General features: G+C 50.7%; 1 protein-coding gene and 1 non-coding gene across 2 annotated transcripts in view; both read right to left on the bottom strand.

Annotated features, from left to right (window-relative positions):
• Positions 1-18,269, bottom strand: part of ST14 (ST14 transmembrane serine protease matriptase) — a 39,434-nt gene extending 21,165 nt beyond the window's left edge. Inside the window, exon 1 of the mRNA XM_049778345.1 lies at positions 18,064-18,269. Within this exon, the coding sequence (XP_049634302.1) occupies positions 18,064-18,147 (84 nt within the window). The 5' untranslated portion in view covers positions 18,148-18,269. The remainder of the gene's footprint in view (positions 1-18,063) is intronic.
• Positions 6,985-7,124, bottom strand: LOC126016482 (small nucleolar RNA SNORA29). Its single transcript, XR_007498279.1, has one exon. It is a non-coding gene; the product is annotated as a small nucleolar RNA SNORA29 (small nucleolar RNA).
• Positions 18,270-18,954: the final 685 nt, after the last annotated feature.

The raw sequence follows: 18,954 nt of genomic DNA, 5'->3' as shown, positions 1-18,954 counted from the left end.
CCCTGAACATGGGTGTGTCCACCCACAACCCCATTCCCAGGAGCCCACAGAGCCAAGCTGCCCTCCAAATTTCCCAGACTTGTTAGATCTTGAGAGCAACCAGCCAAGCCAGCCAAGCACTGTGGAGGCCCCAAGGCTGGAGTTGAAACAACCCTCTAGGTTACCCAGAGGATCCAGAAAGTTCCAGAACCTCCACCTTCCCTTGCCTAGAGGCAGGCAAAAGTCTGGTGGGTCTGCTCCAAGTCTCATTTATGGAGAACCTCCCATGCAGGCCCAGGGTCTCTCCAGAAATCCAGTGGTAGGCCCATTCCTGACCTCCTCACTCTTCTTAGAACACACCCAGGGGGCGGTGGAACCTCGAAACCTCTGCCTCTATGGGTGATGCCCCACCCTCACCCTTGCCCTTTGACCCCATCCAGTAAAAGGTGCTGCTGGGAAATGGGTGAGGCAGATTCAACTGTAACCTTGGCCCCAACCCCCAGACTTCCTGTAGGGACCCATCTGGGCTCCCCCAACCCTGCCAAATCCCCTCCACAAGTCCATACATATAACCCCCATGATCTCTTCTTTCCCTTTGGATGAGAGGGAAGCCCAGGAGCCCCGAGATAGTGCTGTGCCTAGGTCCCCCCTTCTGGAAAGTGGGTTAATAGCTGCTTCCACTGGAAGCGGAGGAGCAGCCACACATGACAAGCTGGTCCTGCTAATGATAGGCTCATGTCCCACCCACTCCGGCCTCTCCCAGAGCCAGGCAGGTGCCCCACTCAGGGTCCAGCGCAAGTTCAAGCACAGACAGTCAAAGGAAACAAGCCTATTAAAAACAAAAGCTGAGCAGTGTGTGGATGCCAGGAGGCCCAGCTGTGGGAAAGCAGAGCAGGGCTGCACAGAACTCCTGGACAGATCAAAGCTGGGGCCTCTGCCCAGGACTGCCAGGCACCTCAGGGGAAGCCAAGGGCAAAACCCAGTCCGTGGGTGGATATCAGACTCTGGGAGCTGAATCATGCCACCTGGCTCCTGAACTGAGAGCAGATGCTGCAGGTGTGAGGCCCTGAGTTTGGTCCCCAACACTGCTGGGCTGAGTCTCATCCGGACTCCCAGACCCCAGCACCACAGGTTAGTCCCCTCTGCTGTTTCTGGGGTGTGGGGAACACAACATCCACTGCCCCTCTTCTGATGCCACAAATAAAGCCAGGGATCAAACACTGCACGCAAGACAGGAATCTTTCCTTTCTCCCTCCTTCCTATTGTTGCGGAGGGTGGCATACCTGGCTGTGCTTGGGGCTTACTCCTGTCCAGGAATGAGTCCAGGCAGTGCTCAGGACCATGTGTGGTAAAGGGCTCTAGCCCAGGATAATGGCATGCACAGCTCCCTCTTGGGCCCACCCTTCCTTGCCTTTTCATGAAATCACATCCTGTTTCCCTGGACTGGGCTTCTCCCCCATTACTAACACTTTCATGAAGGTCATCACAGATTCTATGCCACTGGAAAAAGCTGCTCCGGGGGGCTGAGCGTTGCTCTGCATGAGATGTTCGGTCACCAGCACTACAGGTGTGACTCAAAAAGCAGAGATAAAAAGCAACAATACCGAGGTCCCCTGTTCTTCCCTGTGCTGGGGTCACTGGCCCAGGCTGCCTGGAGCCCTAGTGTGCGGACATGCACCGTTGAGTCCACTGACCTGTCCTCTCCACAGATGTGGGGATCCTTTCATATTTGGTGCTGTTTCAAGGGAATCCATAGGCTGAGGTTCAGTCCCTGATTGCCCTTTGGTAAACACATCTATGTACTTCTTTTCTCTCTTGATCCTAACTTTCCTCCAAGGAATGAGTCCCCAGGACTCTAACCTTCAGGGTCACTGACTGTCCTCCCACACACAGGCCATGGTAGCGGCCATTCCCTTTGGGAGACGATGCAGCTCCATCAATGGAGTCTTTTCCATTTTTTTACTTTTCTTAGGGTCCACCTGGCAGTGCTCAGGGCTTAGTCCGGGCTTCAGGCAGTACTTGAGGGTACCTTATAGAATGCTGAAAATCAAACTCAAGTCAGCCACATGTAATGCAAATGCCCTACCTGCTGCTCTGTGGCTCTGGCCCCATGTTGAACCTTTTTAAAGATTCCACTGCAGTTCTGCAGAAATCAGTGCAAAAGCTCCAGGTCTTGCTTTTGGACTGGATTCAGTTTCAGAACTTCTCCAGAGCTCTCAGGCTGGGACACAACATGAAAAGAGATGCCTGAATATGCAGAGAAGCACTCTGGAGGGGCAGGGAGACCAGCAATCAAACCCTTGCGGGTCTCCCATCATCCTTTCCAGTAAGCAATGCTCTCATCAAGTGTGACTATTGGGGAACACTCCCCTCATCAACACTATCAGCCCTGCAAGGACTCCTATGGTCGGTGTTATAAGAAAAGGAGAAACATTTCTCTCTCCTGAAACTCCCCCAGGTTCCCTGACTAACCTTGCTCACTTTCATCAAGCCAACCATTGCCTAACACCTGGCCATCTGCTTCCTCCTCACTTTTGGCCATTTGATCAAGCAAATGCAATATTGAGAAAACAACAGCAAATTTCAAATCAAGGAGCACACTTGCTCCATAGCCCTGTCCGTCACAACCTCCCTCCCTCTGCCTGACTATTCACTGTAAATAGAGCCGATCAACATACAAGGTTATTTATTTATAAAAATAGGGCCCGGAGAGATAGCACAGCGGCATTTGCCTTGCAAGCAGCCAATCCAGGACCAAAGGTGGTTGGTTCGAATCCCGGTGTCCCATGTGGTCCCCCGTGCCTGCCGGGAGCTATTTCTGAGCAGACAGCCAGGAGTAACCCCTGAGCACCACCGGGTGTGGCCCAAAACCCAAAAAGAATATATAAATAAAGCAGCCAATAATAAATGCCTCACAGGCATCTGATCAGGCTTCGGTTAGCAGTCCTCCAAACAGCTTTCCAGAGTGGAAACAGAAAAACTGGTGACATTAGAAAGGTGTTGATGGCAATTCCAGCATCCCAGTGGTAGCTCCCCCCACCCCATCTTTTGGTCTTGTTTTTCTTTGACAGTGGTTTTTTTTTTTTTTTTCTTGCAGGTGATTTCCAGCAGGTTTCCCTAGGGGGGTCTACATACACCTTTCTCCACCTCCAGTCTAGCACCTGCTTCTGGGAGATGGAGAGGGAGGGAGGTGAGGTATTTGATGGAGGTTTAACACATTCTTTTCTTTTCATGTTTGGGGGTGGGGAGGGGGTGGTCCCAACTCTGCTTAGAGCTTGCTTTAGCTCTGCACTCAGGAATCAGTCCTAGCAAGCTAGGAAGAACATATGTAGTACAGAGAACACACCCAAATCAGCCATGTGCAAAGCAAGTGCCCTGCCTTCTGTACTATTGTTCGAACCCCATCTATTATTTTGAACACACTGTGTTAAATCATAATGGCTCGACAATATGGTAACCCTATGAGAGTAAAGATTTAAGTCTCTTCACACCCACCACCGAAGTTCTAGCTGCATTAAAATGACGCCCTCTGGCGTTGGAACATAGCACAACAGGTAGAGTGGTTGCCTTACAAACAGCTGATCTGGCCTGGAGCACATGGTCCCTACCAGTGAAGCCTGAACACCACTACTTTTGGCCCCAAAACAAACTATAAAATGATGCCTGCAGCTACAGAACCTTGGAATTATATCACAATCCCTGAAGAGAACATTTGAGCCCCCATCTATGAAAGCCCCATATACAGATTTGTGAAATATATGCCAAACTGTTTCTACAATGACTTGATACAATCTGGGGAAGAATATTCAGGAATTTTACTTTCATCTGGTATATTTCTGGACTCCTTGATTTAAAATATAAACAAGCAGAAAACCTTGCTAATTTTTTTAATTGGAGGGGTAAACCATTTCTTTTGGTGAAGCAATATAGTTGTTATTGAAAATTGTTATTTAGAAAGATGTGAGGGGAGAGAAGGGGAGAAGTGTGCGTTCAAGAGAGAATGTGGGATTTTCCAGAGTGGAAATCGCCAAGCACAAAGGCATAGAGACAAACGAGCAAGTTACATGTTCCAGGGAGAAGATGGGCTTGAAGAACACAAAAAAAGCAATTTGTACAAAAGAAAATACACACAAGCAAGAAAAAAATGACCAAACTTCACCTGCATGTACCTCTCCCATTTTCACATGCTTCCAACACATCTGAGTTACTCACTTTCCCTTCCAATAGAGAACTATGAGTCTGTTCACGATGGTTTCTATAAGGCATAAATAAATCAGAAACTGGCGGGTTTGAGTCACCACATTCTCCGTGCTACCCTCTAAGCTCGCAGTCAGCTCAGAATTCTGGACAGCCCCACTGCCATCTGCTGCCTCCGCCTCGGAGCAGAGGGCAGGCGGAGGTGGTTTTCGTTTCGGTGGTGGTAGTGTGGGATGGCGGCACTCACACCTAACATGGATGGACAGCTCCGTGTCTGGCAGCCGATCATGCAGACTTTCCTCCTGTCCTCTGATTCATAGTGAGGTCATCCACACACCCAGCCTTGCTCTCTCCCTGGAGAATATCATCTACAGTGAATAAGCCATAGCTCCCAGCCCTCTGGTGAATTGTCGCTCAATAAGGAAGACCGGGGAGACCCCAAGGAAAAGGCAGCACATCAGTGATAGCATGTAGTTCTAAATTCAATCCCCTGCCTAATCCCCTGTGCTAAGCACAGTTCTAACAACTCTTAACTACTTGAGCCAGGAAGCTCTGTTGTCGGTGATCCTGGCAGCACAGAAAAACATGCAAGGAGAAACAGAAAGAAGTACATGCTTAAGAGAGAACACCGGCTTCTCCAGAGTGGATATAGAGCAAACAAGCAAGATACATGCTCAACGACTAATGCATTAGAAAAAGATGTGAGGGCCACTACCATCAACCCAGCAACGTGTGAGCACTATGGCCAGCCCTGGCAAGCACCCCACCTTAACTCCTGTGCCCCCTTTAAGAATGAATCAGAGCCAGAGCAATAGTAGAGGTTACAGTGTTTGCCTGGCACACAGCCAACTAGTTTTGATTCCCAGCACCACACATGGTCCTCTGAGCCCTGCCAACAGTGATCCCTGGGCACAGAGACAGAAGTAAGCTCAGGTGTGGCCCCAAAACAAACATTTTGAGCCTTATGTAAGTCTAACAACTAAAGGAAACACAAACCAGGTCCAGCGCGATATCACAGTGGGTAGAGCATTTGCCTGCACATGGCCAACCTGGGTTAGATCCCTGGCATCCTCTATGTTCCTTCAAGAACCCAGAATTAATTCCTGAGTGTAGAGACAGGAGTAAGCCCTGAGCAACTCCCAGGAGTGGCCCCCAAACCAAAATAAAATAAAGGAGCACAGTTCTTGGAGAACACCACAGCCTACAACCTGTTATGCGGCCCAGCAAGCACCACAGCTATAAAAATGTGCACAGCTCAGGCTGGAGAGAGAGGACAGGGGTAACAGTGCTCACTTGCATGCAGCTCACCCCAAGTTTGAGTCCAGGACCTGCATCTGGATCCCCCAAGCATGGCCAGGGGTCACTCCTGAGCACAGAGCCAGGAATAGTCACTGAGCACTGCGGAGTGTGGCTCCAAATCCCCAAATCCCCAAAACAAAAACAAAATGGACAAGTCGGAGAGATAGGGCAGAGGTTCAGACACTGACTTGATTTGCCTGTGGCAGACCCCAGTTTGATTCCTGGTACCAATGTATGGTCACCCAACACCACGGGAGCAATGCCTGAGCAACCCCCTAAAATTCTTTCCTAATAAAGAGAAGGCGGGAAAAGAGAAGCCTTGGAAACTTCTCAGAAGCTAGAGCTGCCAGAGAAATGGAGAGGGAAGTACACTCAGATAGATCAGCAGATGAAACCATGTCCTCCGGACAAACCCACAAAGAAAGCCACCGCCACATCCATCAGACTTGGCTCGCACACACATCAAGAAACAGTTCCGGGCCCGGAGAGATAGCACAGCGGCATTTGCCTTGCAAGCAGCCGATCCAGGACCAAAGGTGGTTGGTTCGAATCCCGGTGTCCCATATGGTCCCCCGTGCCTGCCGGAAGCTATTTCTGAGCAAACAGCCAGGAGTAACCCCTGAGCATCGCTGGGTGTGGCCCCAAAAAAAAAAAAAAAAAAAAAGAAACAGTTCCAACTCTTGCTCCAAAACCCGTCAATAACACAGCTTTTCATTAGGATGAAGACAGTGAACCAGAGGAAATGCCTCCCGCAGCAAGATGAGGATGAGAAATATCGGAAGGAATAGGTCAATATTCACTGGACCAAACCTCTTCAAAAAAGGAAAACATGACCTTTCTGAGAACCAGAATCTCTGGAAGCGAAATATAAAGTCTCCTATTAAAAATGTCATGACTGGTGGCCAGAGCGATAGCACAGCAGTAGGGCATTTGCTTTGCACACTGCCAACCTGGGATGGGCCCCGGTTCAATATTCGGCATCCCATGTGGTCCCCGAGCCTGCCAGGAGCGATTTCTGAGCTCAGGGACAGGAATAACCCCTGAGCACTACCGAAAGAGATAGTATAGTGGGTTGGGTGCTTGCCTTGCACACAACCAATCCGGACTCAATCCTAGACACCCCCTATGTTTCTCTGAGCACCACCAGGAATGACTCCTAAGCAAGGAACCAGGAATTAGCCCTGAGCAGTGCTGGATCAATGTCCTTGCCCAAGACAACTAAGAGATATGTCTTGGGCCCAGAGAGATAGCACAGTGGCGTTTGCCTTGCAAGCAGCCGATCCAGGACCAAAGGTGGTTGGTTCGAATCCCAGTGTCCCATATGGTCCCCCATGCCTGCCAGGAGCTATTTCTGAGCAGACAGCCAGGAGTAACCCCTGAGTACTGCTGGGTGTGGCCCAAAAACAAAAAACAAACAAAAAAACAAAGAGATATGTCTTGAAAGTGATGTAAAATTAAAAGGTCATGGGGTGCATCATGGGATGAGTGTAAAATTAAAAGGAAGTTTTTTTTCCTTTTTTCTTTTATTTGTATATAGAGGTGGATACAAATAAAGTCTTCCTCACCAGATCATGGAGATTTTACTTTATCGCATAAGCAAAGTCACTAAAATCTATTCTGAGGAGAAATTGTGGTAGTCAAATGGGAAGGGTAGTCTCCTTTGTAAAGAATAGTAAAAGACATCTTTGGAGACTGTTTTTTAAGATTGAGTGGCTGCAAGCAGAGTGATAGTACAGGGGGTAGAACACTTGTCTTGCATGGTGCTGATGTAGGTGCAATCCCCAGCACCACACATGGTACACCCCTAGCCCACCAAGATTGATTGCTAAGCAAAGGGCCAGGAAAAAGTCCTGAACATCACTAGGTCAGGCATGTCCCACAACAATAAAAAACTGAGTGGTGGGGCCGGAGAGATAGCATGGATGTAAGGCGTTTGCCTTTCATGCAGAAACCACCTCGGTGGTTTGAATCCCAGCATCCCATATGGTCCCCCAAGCCTGCCAGGAGCGATTTCTGAGCATAGAGCCAGGAGTAACCCCTAAGTGCTGCCGGGTGTGATCCAAAAACAAACAAATAAAAACAACAACAACAACAACAAACCAAAAAACTGAGTGGCACACTCAATCTTAAAATAGTTTAAAATCAGAATTAAGTTTGTAGTTTCATGTGACAGTGATTAGTTTCCAGTTCAGTTTTCATGTGATTGGTTTCCAACATCTAATAAAAATCAAAAAAGTTAAAAGAGAGGGCAAGAAATAGTGGGGAGAGTGCTGGCCTTGCACACAGCAGACCCGAATTCAATACACAGCACCACACAGAGTCCCCAAGCCTGTGATCCTGGAGAACAGAGCCAGGAGTAAGCACAGAACACCACTGGGTATGATCCCAAAACAAAACAAAAGACAAGGCAAAACATAAAATAAGGGCCTGGAGAGATAGCACAGCGGCGTTTGCCTTGCAAACAGCCGATCCAGGACCAAAGGTGGTTGGTTGGAATCCCGGTGTCCCATATGGTCCCCCGTGCCTGCCAGGAGCTATTTCTGAGCAGACAGCCAGGAGTCACCCCTGAGCACCGCCGGGTGTGGCCCAAAAACCAAATAAATAAATAAATAAATAAATAAATAAATAAATAAATAAATAAATAAATAAATAAATAAATAAATAAATAAATAAAATAAAAGTAAACCAAACTGCAAGCATCTCAGCTAGGAGAGTGCGCTACCATCTGAACCACAGCAAAGGGATGGAGGGCTTGGGGAGGGTGAACAAAGGAAGGAAAGAACAGCACAAAACCCAGGTGGTGGTGGGAGCAGAACTCACAGACAGTGCTCGGGTACAGCGTGAGGCCCAGACAGACACAGGCTTCACAGAGCTCACAGTCCCCCAGCTCTCAGCACCCCAAATTTTTCCCAGGACTCCAGGCAACTAGAACACCCCATTAATCAGGAAGCGGTCATGCGGTTAGGAATGGAGAGAGCCAGAAACAGGCAGACTTCCTGATGGAATTATTTGTTCCATTTAAAATTTATTTAAAATTTACTTGTTCCATTTAAAATTTTCCAGTAGGGGAGGCCAGAGAGGGCATTTGCCTTGCATAAGGCCAACCCCATTTCAAATCCCTGGCATCCCAATGGTTCCCTGGAGTCCCACCAGGAGTGGTCCCTGAGTGCAAAGCCAGTTGTAATCTCTGAGCATCACCAGGACTAGCTCAAACACAAAAATAAAATAAGCTGTTTTAGCAAAAGTGTTCAGCAAATGTGTAATAAACCCAGCAGCTACACTTTGTCCGTGGCTGGACGGCTGTCACTGGCCATGCCACATGTCCCTGATGAGTAACCTCATCAAAAGTGTGCGTAGACCTGAACTGCTCCAGCAGCCTGAGTGCCTGGCGCCTAGCCGGCCTGTGGCTGCCAGTTTAATGACGACTCCAGGGCTTGGATGAGGCCAACATCAATCGTCTGGCTCCAGGACCCCACTCAAGGGTGGCGTCCTGGGGAGGATCAGAAGCTCTGAAGTCACAGGCTCCTGTCTGGACTGTGCAAATTGCTGTGCACAAACCTTTGAGCCTCACATAGCGAATGGGACCTGTGCAGGCTTCTTGCAGGGCAGCTGTAAGCAGAGAATGTTGGGGACAATGGTCATCGTGTGTCACCTGACTCTCATCTCCAGAGCCACCAACTCGGAGACCACAGGCCTGTCTTCTGGCAACAAGAGTAAGATGCAAAGGAGTCTGTCTGTTGCTCGGCAAATGTTGAAAATAAGGAAGACTTGGTGCCAGCTTCCTTTTTAGGTGTGTGTGTGTGTGTGTGTGTGTGTGTGTGTGTGTGTGTGTGTGTGTGTGTATGAGTGACTTGGTGCCAGCTTCCTTTTTAGGTGTGTGTGTGAAGCCTAGATCTGCACACTGAGCCTTTTGCCCAGTGTGTGTGTGTGTGTGTGTGTGTGTGTGTGTGTGTGTGTGTGTGTGTGTGTGAGTGTGTGTGTGTGTGTGTGAGTGACTTGGTGCCAGCTTCCTTTTTAGGTGTGTGTGTGAAGCCTAGATCTGCACACTGAGCCTTTTGCCCAGTGTGTGTGTGTGTGTGTGTGTGTGTGTGTGTGTGTGTGTGTGTGAGTGACTTGGTGCCAGCTTCCTTTTTAGGTGTGTGTGTGTGAAGCCTAGATCTGCACACTGAGCCTTTTGCCCAGTGTGTGTGTGTGTGTGTGTGTGTTTGTGTGTCAAGCCTAGATCTGCACACTGAGCCTTTTGCCCAGTGCACTGAGGTCTCCTCGGCCCACGCCAGCTTTCTTTTGTGTGTATGTGTGTGTGTGTGTGTGTGTGTGTGTGTGTGTGAAGCCTAGATCTGCACACTGAGCCTTTTGCCCAGTGCACTGAGGTCTCCTCGGCCCACGAACTAGTTTGAATCAAAACAAAGGGGGTAGTGATTGCACCTGAGCACTGAGAAATTACCCAACACCCTTGTGCCACTGCCAGCCTGGTGAGCCCCACCCCACCCCACCAACCAAACTATGATTCTGACTTCGCAAAGTCCAAGGGTTGTCAAACATCCAGAGAGAAATCCAGTTTCTGGGGCCAGAGTGCTAGGACAGCAGGCAGAGCATCTGCCTTGCCTGCAGGTGACCTGAGTTCAATTCTCCACACCCATAACCCATATAACTCCAGCAGTGATCTCTGTGTGCAGAGCATGGAATTAGCCCTGAGCATCACTGGGTATGACTCAAAAAGAAGAGAGAAGAGTGGGGGCCGGAGCGATAGTACAGCAGGACATTTGCTGACCCAGGTTCTAATCCTAGGCATCGCCTATGATCCCCTGAGCCCCACCAGAGAGAGAGAAAAAGATCCAATTGCTAACCAAATCAAACCAAAGCCTAACTGAGGCACTTATCTGCCCCCTGGTGACAGCTCAGACCTGCACTAGGGTGACCAGACAAGTAACAATCAGTGACCCTGGGTTCAAGACCTAGTCCAACTCCTGGTATGCTCTGTGAAAACAGCAAGTTACTGAGCCTCTTTGAGCTCCATTCTCACCCTTAAAAGGATAAGGAAGCAAGAGAGAGAAGGCATAGGGTTGAGCACAGAATCTGAATGCCAAGGTCTGTTTTAAACCCGCAGCACTTCTTTAAATAAATTAATTTTAAAAAAAATTCTAAGGGGCCGGGAAGGTGGCGCTAGAGATAAGGTGTCTGCCTTGTAAGCTCTACCAAGGAACGGACCGCGGTTCGATCTCCCGGCGTCCCATATGGTCCCCCCAAGCCAGGGGCGATTTCTGAGCACATAGCCAGGAGTAACCCCTGAGCGTCAAACGGGTGTGGCCCAAAAACAAAACAAAACAAAAAAAAAAAAAAAAAAAAAAAAAAATTCTAAACCCTCCTCGATTCAAATCTTATTTAAAAAATATAAATTAGACAAAGTTCTTAAAAATAGTGATCATGTATCAAATATAACTATATTAACTTGCAATTGTAAAACAAGTGAAAATAGGCAAAAATATTTGGTAGAATCTTGTCATCAAAAGTCTGAAAAAGTTCAGTGTGGTGATTATTATTACCGATTTAATATAATCCTACTGCTTTTCCATTTTGGATTGATTTATACTCTTCATCTGTTAGATGGGTCTTGAACACAGAAACCGTTGCTCTCTTGAACTTAAATGATAATGTAAAGGAAAAGTCACCTTCCCTGGAGCTAACAAGGCCATGGGTTTTTCTTTTGCTTGAGTATTTTTTTTTTGTTTTTGTTTTTTTTCTTGTTGTTGTTTTGTTTTTGGGTCACACCCGGTAGCGCTCTGGCTCTATGCTCAGAAATCGCTCCTGGCAGGCTCGGGGGACCATATGGGATGCCGGGATTCAAACCAATGACCTTCTGCATGAAAGGCAAACGCCTTACCTCCATGCTATCTCTCCAGCCCCTTGCTTGAGTATTTTGATTAACATAAGTACACGCTGCTCATTGTAACCCTGCCCAACCAGGATGTTGTGTGAATCAAATATAATGATACTAGTAAAAATAAAAAATAAAAATAATTAATTAATTAATTAAAAAAAAAACAACAGCACACACGGTCCCCTGAGCACCACTGGCCATGACCTCTGAGCTCTTAAGCACCACTAGGTGTGGCCCCAAATCTAAAAGTAGATAACTTTTATGAGGCCATAGCAATAATGCAGTGGGTTCAATGCCCAGTATCCCAGATTGCTCCCTGAGCAAGCCCCTGAATGAAGAATCAGAAGTAGCATAAGTTCAGTAGTATAAGTTATTAGGGGAGGGGCATACCTAGCAGTATCAGGGGCTACTCCTGGCTCTGGATTCAGTGGTCACACCTGAATGTGCTCATGGACCCTGTGGGGTCTCACAATGTAAGAATAGCTCATGAAGCCGGAGTGGTGGCGCAGCGGTAGGGCGCTTGCCTTACACGTGGCTAACCTAGGACGACCATGGTTCAATCCCCAGGCATCCCATATGATCCTCCATGCTAGGAGCGATTTCTGAGCGCATAGCCAGGAGTAACTCCTGAGCGCCACTGTGTGCCCCCCCCCACAAAAAAGAATAATTCAAGGGCCTGCACTCCCACCCCCAGACTCTCCTGGAATAGACACAGTGCCACTGTGAGGAGAACCTCAGGTCAGACACGGAAATGTGTCAAGGAAGTACAAAACCACTGCGACCAGAGCGCAGTCCAGCAGGGTGGGGTCAGCCACACTGCTGCCAGTAACACCCTGGGAGCTGGTAACCCGCCTCTAACTCAGTGTTCTCCTAAGCCTGTTTCCCTTTTTCCCAAGAACAAGCAGAGGGCAGGTGTCTCCTGGTCCTCTTGTCCATTCTGGAGAGGATTTCCAGTTCCCCCTGAAAAAATGACAAGAGCACAGCTCATGTGGGGCCCTGGGTTTAACCTCACAACTGCAAGGGCAAAAACAAGGGGCTGGAGAGGCAACAGAGGAGTTCCAGTGCTTGCTTTGCAGTTAGTCCTGGTTCAATCCCAGCACCACATCCCAGAGAATATCCAGGAGTAAGTCCTGAGCACCGTCATGTATGGCCCCAAAGCAAACAAACAAACGGAAGAAGGAAAAGGAATCAAGGTACTTTCCCACTGCACATTCCTATCCTTCCCCCAGTCTCGCCTGTGCTCAAGAGAACCAGGAAAGAAAGTTGTTTTGCTTGTTCCCGTGGTCTAAGGCACCAATGGTGAGTGAAGTACCTTTTAGCCTTTAGCCGAACCTTCGGGCTGACATTCCATGTGGCCCTCTGAGCATCACAGAGTGTTAGGGGAGGAGAGGGGAGGGGAATGGAGGGGAGTGGAGGGGAGGAAAGGAGAGGAGAGGAGGGGAGGGGAGGGGAGGGGAGGGGAGGGGAAGGGAGGGGAGGGGAGGGGAGGAGAGAAGGAGGGAGGGAGGGAAGGAAGGAAGGGAGGAAGGGAAAGAGGGAGGGAGGGAGGGAAAGAAGAGAGGGAAGGAAGAGAGGGAAGGAAGAGAGGAAAGAAAGGCAAGGGAGGGAGGGAAGGACAAATAAACACAGAGCCAAAGATAGTAAAGCAGATAGGTTGCCTGCCTTGAATGTGGCCAAGTTGAATTCAATCTCTTGGTACCTCATATAGTTCCCCATGCCCATCAAGAATGATCCCTAACCTAAGGGGCTGGAGCGGTGGCAAAAGCAGTAAGGCGTCTGCATTGCACACGCTAGCCTAGGACAGACCTCGGTTTAATCCCTCAACATCGCATATGGTTTCCCAAGCCAGGAGCGATTTCTGAGCACATAGCCAGGAGTAACCCAAGCGTCACCAGGTGTGGCCCCTCAGATATATAGATAGATAGATGGATGGATGGATAGATAGACAGACAGACAGACAGACAGACAGACAGACAGACAGACAGACAGACAGACAGACAGATAGATAGATAGATAGATAGATAGATAGATAGATAGATAGATAGATAGATAGATAGATGATAGGTAGGTAGGTAGGTAGGTAGATAGATAGATAGATAGATAGATAGATAGATAGATAGATAGATAGATAGATAGATAGATAGATAGATATGATCCCTAAGCTTAGAGTCAGGAATAAGCCCAAGCACTGTTGAGTGTGGCCCCAAAATACAAATCACACACACACACCCCACCCCACATACAAAACCCATAAAGTTCTGACAGAACTGTCAAAACTCACTGCACCATGGGCTCGAGCACTAAACCTCAGGCCTGTACCACTGGACCAACTATCACTCTCAGAGCCTCCTGCACCCCTTGCATCAGAGTGGAGCATCACCCCCAAAAGCATTAGTACTTTGGCTAGGAGCCATGCCCAGAGATCACCACCATAGCACCAGCAGATACATCCAGAATGTGTGAAACCCCGGAACTCCAGTAAGCACATGTGTGTGCAAGCACCACCACTAAAATGTGAATCCAACACAGCAGGTGTACAAGCAGGAGTTCGCCATCACCATTACATTGCCAGCAAGTGGAGAGACTCGGAGAGGAATGAAGTGGGAGCAAAGAAAAAGGCTTCCTGAGAGCTGAAAGACCAGAGCTCATGCCTGGCAAGTGCGAGGTCCCTGATTCCACTCCTACCAGCCCAAACAAGAGTGTACACCACTTGAACAGACCCACAGTTCCAGGGTACATCGAGAAAGAGTCAGATGGAAGTTGTGAGTACAGGAAGGTGGATCTGTGATGGTGGTCTTGGCACAGCTTTTAACAGAGAAGTTTTCTCAGGGAGATTAATTACATGGTGGGAAGGAAATGAAAACGAATGAAAATGAAAAGCCAGGGACCAGCGAGGTGGTGCTAGAGGTAAGGTGTCTGCCTTGCAAGCGCTAGCCAAGGATGAGGACTGCAGTTTGATCCCCGGCATCCTATATGGTCCCCCCAAGCCAGGGGCAATTTCTGAGCGCTTAGCCAAGAGTAACCCCTGAGCATCAAATGGGTGTGGCCCGAAAAACCAAAAAAAAAAAAAAAAAGAAAAGTAAAGAAAAGAAAAAGAACATGAAAAGCCAGAGGATAAGAGATCCTGATGGCTACAAAGGAGTCCCCTCAGAGCCATGCCTACCCCCTCACTCCCACTCTGCTCCCTGCATCGAGGAAAGCCAGGCCAAAACCTCTCGCTTGCTCCGCCTCCCCTTTGCATGCATGTCTCCAGCTTTTCCAGCTCAGAGAATCACGCTGTGATCTATGTGTCTCTCTGCAACACTCCAGGAGCCCCAGCCAAGGGGCCCTTTCCAATCTTTCAATGAGCCCTGCATGTACATGCAGTCCGTTTCCTGCAATTCTGAGCCGAGGTATCAACTCAAATGAGCCGTGGCCTGGGCCTGCACGCCCACCACTTCTCACACTTAGGGGCCCTGCAGGTCCATCCCTCTTAGCTCATCTACCTGGAGCTGCGCACTTACTGCCCAGAGTTTAAGTGCCTGAGTCCCATTGTTCTGGAGATTCCGGGCAGGGGAGTTAGTCTGGACACTTGTGGTTTCTGAAGAGAGTCCAGTGGCACAAGTGAGCAGTGGATAGAGGTTGCTTCGACTGATCAGTGCCGCATAGCCCTGCCCACAGCTTCAGGTCTCCAGCCCATCCACAAATCCTGCAGAGGTGGTGACAGGGCTGTGGGTGCAGCCACCCCACCATCACTCCCCACAGGCCTTGTGCCCTACTCTAGGCTCTGATCCCCAGGCCCAGGTGCAAGTGGGAGCCTGAGGGGGCCACGCTGCTGGGGAGTGGGACGAAATGGAAAGTAGGGACAAAAAGGGCTGCAAAAAGAAACTCACGTAGACACCACCCCCTACCAAAGGCAACAGGAATGATGAGAATAGACATAGGAGCCTGCCAGGAGTGATTCCTGAGCACAGAGACAGGAGTAAGCCCTGAGCACTGCCTAGTGTGGCTCAAAGACCAAATAAGTAGGTCTGTAGTACTCTCAACACTGGCTCTCAGGGGTCCCCCAAATCACCCCCAACATTCCAGGAGTTTGAGTGTGGTGCCAAGGTTCCCTCAGTGAACAGAAAGGAAACTGCAGTCACACCTGAGCAGGCTCCTGAGGGCAAGTGCCCTTAGAACAACCTCTATTCTTCTATTGTGGCCACACCCTGCTGTGTGTGGGGTGTCTTCAGGCTGGGGTGGGTAGGGGTGCCAGAACATAGAGTACCCAGGTTTCATGCATGGAAAGCAGTAGGGCTGGGCCAGAGAGATGATACCAAGTAAAGCACTTGCATGTGGCTGACCCACATTCTTTCCTGACACCCCACAAGGACCCCAGAGCCTCTCCAGGAGAGATCCTGAGCCAGAGCTGGAGTAAACCCTGGGAGCCACTAGGAGCTCCTCAAAGAAAACAAAGCAGTTGCTCCAGCCCCTGAGCCTGCCTCCACCATCCTTTTTTTTTTTTTTTTGGTTTTGGTTTTGGTTTTTGGGTCATACCCGGCAGTGCTCAGGGGTTATTCCTGGCTCCAGGCTCAGAAATTGCTCCTGGCAGGCACTGGGGACCATATAGGACACTGGGATTCCAACCGATGACCTTCTGCATGAAAGGCAAATGTCTTACCTCCATGCTATTTCTCCGGCCCCCACCATCCTTTTTTGTTTTGGTTTTTGGACCACACCTGGCGGTGTTCAGGGTGCACCTCTGGTTCTGTGCTTAGGGATCACCCCTGGCAGGGCTTGGGGAACCATATGTGGTGACGGGAATCGAACCCGGTCAGCTGTGTGCAAAACAAGCACCCTCCCTGTTGTGTGTCACTGTAGTCACAATCTTATTTGTCTGCAGTCTCCCTTCCACAGTCTTGGGGCAGCACTGGCCTGGGCAGAGATGCTGCAGAAGGAAGGGCACCAAATGGGTTGGCTAAGGGGAGAATGGAAATGGCAGGAGAAACCTTGAGCTGCCAGTTGCGCCAGGAGCATGGGGGACGAGCTGGAGCAGAAAGTTCCAGAATGTGATGACAAAGGGAGCAGACTGTGGGGAGTGAGGACAAGCCAGCCCTGGGCACAGGGACAGTGCTGAGAAGGCAGGTGTGCTGGCAACAGCCAGATTCAAAACAAGCAAATAGCAGGAAAGCAAAGGTGCCCTTCGTGGCAGACCTGCGCCCGGCTCGGTCTCCAGCTCCCATTAGGGCCCAAAAGGCCTCAGCACCACAGCACCTCAGCACCTCTAAAGAAGCTGGGATTGGCCTCCTGGAGACAGGGATGAACTGGAAAGTTCCTAAATCTGGTCTGAGCTGGGAATGGGGTTCCAGTGAGTCTAAGAGAGGAATCAGTACCCAGGGAAAGAGAAACACACACACACACACACACACACCACAGGCACAAATACAAACATACACACTCATTCACACACTCATTCACAGAGCACCACAGGAGCTAGCACAAAATCTCTCTGTGTCACTCTGTCTCTGTCTCTCTATCTTCCTTCTCTCTTTCTTCTCTCTCTGTCTCTTCTGTCTCTCTCTGTTTCTCTCTCTCTGTCTGTCTCTGTCTCTCTCCCTCTCTCTCCCTCTCTTCCCCCCCCCCCCTCTCTCTCTCTCACACACACACACACACACACACACATAACTGGACCTCCTCAAAACACCTGTTGAGGGGCCGGAGAGATAGCATGGAGGTAAGGCGTTTGCCTTTCATGCAGGAGGTCATCGGTTCGAATCCCGGTGTCCCATATGGTCCCCCGTGCCTGCCAGGAGCAATTTCTGAGCCTGGAGCCAGGAATAACCCCTGAGCACTGCCGGGTGTGACCCAAAAACCAAAAACCATAAAAACAAAAACAACAACAACAAAAAAAACACCTGTTGAGGTAGCCCTGGCCTTCCAGGAGACCTGGGGTCCAGGTGGGAGAGATAGGGGAGCCAGGCTCCTGTCCTGGGCAGGTGTGTCCTTCTTCACACCAGTCACCAGGGAAAATGGGGTAGGCAGGGGTATTGTTCTATAATCTTCTCACTGTTCTTCCAGCCAACAGCATCCATGCTTCCAATGGCCCCTTTCAAAGGGCTCAGTCACTCACCACCTATGGTCAGCTCCATCCCTGGTAGGGAGGGGAGAACCCCTGATGCTTTCTCTAGGGAGAAAAGCAAGAACCGCTCCCCACACCCACCAGCTGATGCAGGGCCTGGGATGGGGGTGAGGTTCTGGGGGGTGTGGGGTCCCCCAAAAGACGGACTAGGAATCACCAGGCTCTGACCATGGCTGCGTAAAGATGGAAGGCAACACCGCCACGCCCTCATGGAAACTTCCTCGTCCAGCGTGGGCGAGCCCCTGACCGCCTGTGCACCCCCTTAATCCCCTCCTGAGCCCTCCCAGTCTCCCCCAGACCCACGCGGACCGCGATCGGTTCCCGCCCCGGTGGAGACCGAAGCCTCTTGGGAATGGGGACGGGCCCGGGGCCCAGAGTGGCCGCCGGTACCAAAGGTCCGGCCGGGAGCCGCCGAACTGGAATTTCCACCTGTCGGCCGGGGACCCGCCCCATGGGCACCCGAGCGGTTCCCGGGGCTCAGACTCAGTCGCTCCTGCACCCCGAAGCCCGGATTCCGGACCCCGGACCCTGGAGCCCGCGCCGATGGCTCCGGGGCGCCTGTCGGGCCGGGAAGGGGGCTCGGCCGGCCCGGCCGCGCTCGCCCACCTACCTGCGGCCGCGAGTTGTACTTGAGGCCGGCGCCCGCGTTCTTGGGGCCCCGTCCGCCGCCCTGGCGGCCTCGATCGCTCCTCATGGTCCCGGCTGCCGCGCTCGAGGGCTCAGAGGCGCCGTCCCGGAGCACTGCGGGGTCCCATGGCGGCGGGCGGGCGGGCGCGGGGCGCGGGTTCCGGCCACCGCCGACTCTCGCTCGTCTTCCTGTCCCGCGCAGGTAGAGCAAGGTGTGGCCTGGCCCGGTCCGGCCCTCTCTCCCTGCCGGCCGCCGCTCCCCGCCTCCCAGGCGCCGCCCCCGGGGAGCCCTGCGCTGCCTCGGGGGCCTCTGCCCCGAGGGAGGCCTTGGAGACCTTCCCGAGGGCCACCTTGCTTTCGCTGCCCCCCACCTGGCACCCACCCCCGGCCTTCACTCAGGACGTGACAGGCTCGGGGCACCCACCCACTCAAAGCCAGAAGCCAGGCAGCTCCAGGGCTAGATTCAAGGAACCAAGGAACCAGGGTCCATTCCATGGACAGCTTGGATCACCCCCATCTACATCCCAGCATCACCAGGAGCAACAGAGATGAGTACTGCTAGGTGTACCTCCAATCACACTCAAGAAAGAAAAAGAGAGAGAGAGAGACAGAGAGAGAGAGAGACAGAGAGAGAGAGAGAGAGAGAGAGAGAGAGAGAGAGAGAGACAGAGAGAGACAGAGAGAGAGAGAGAGAGAGAGAGAGAGAGAGAGAGAGAGAGACAGAGAGAGAGAGAGAGAAGGGAGGGAGGGAGGGAGGGAGGGAGGAAGGAAGGAAGGAAGGAAGGAAGGAAGGAAGGAAGGAAGGAAGGAAGGAAGGAAGGAAGGAAGGAAGGAAGGAAGGAAGGAAGGAAGGAAGGAAGGAAGGAAGGAAGGA

This window comes from Suncus etruscus, chromosome 8 (genome assembly GCF_024139225.1).
Source record: "Suncus etruscus isolate mSunEtr1 chromosome 8, mSunEtr1.pri.cur, whole genome shotgun sequence".
Taxonomy (NCBI): domain Eukaryota; kingdom Metazoa; phylum Chordata; class Mammalia; order Eulipotyphla; family Soricidae; genus Suncus; species Suncus etruscus.
Note: the sequence above shows the minus strand (reverse complement) of the source record. Positions and strands in the feature narration are given on the sequence as shown.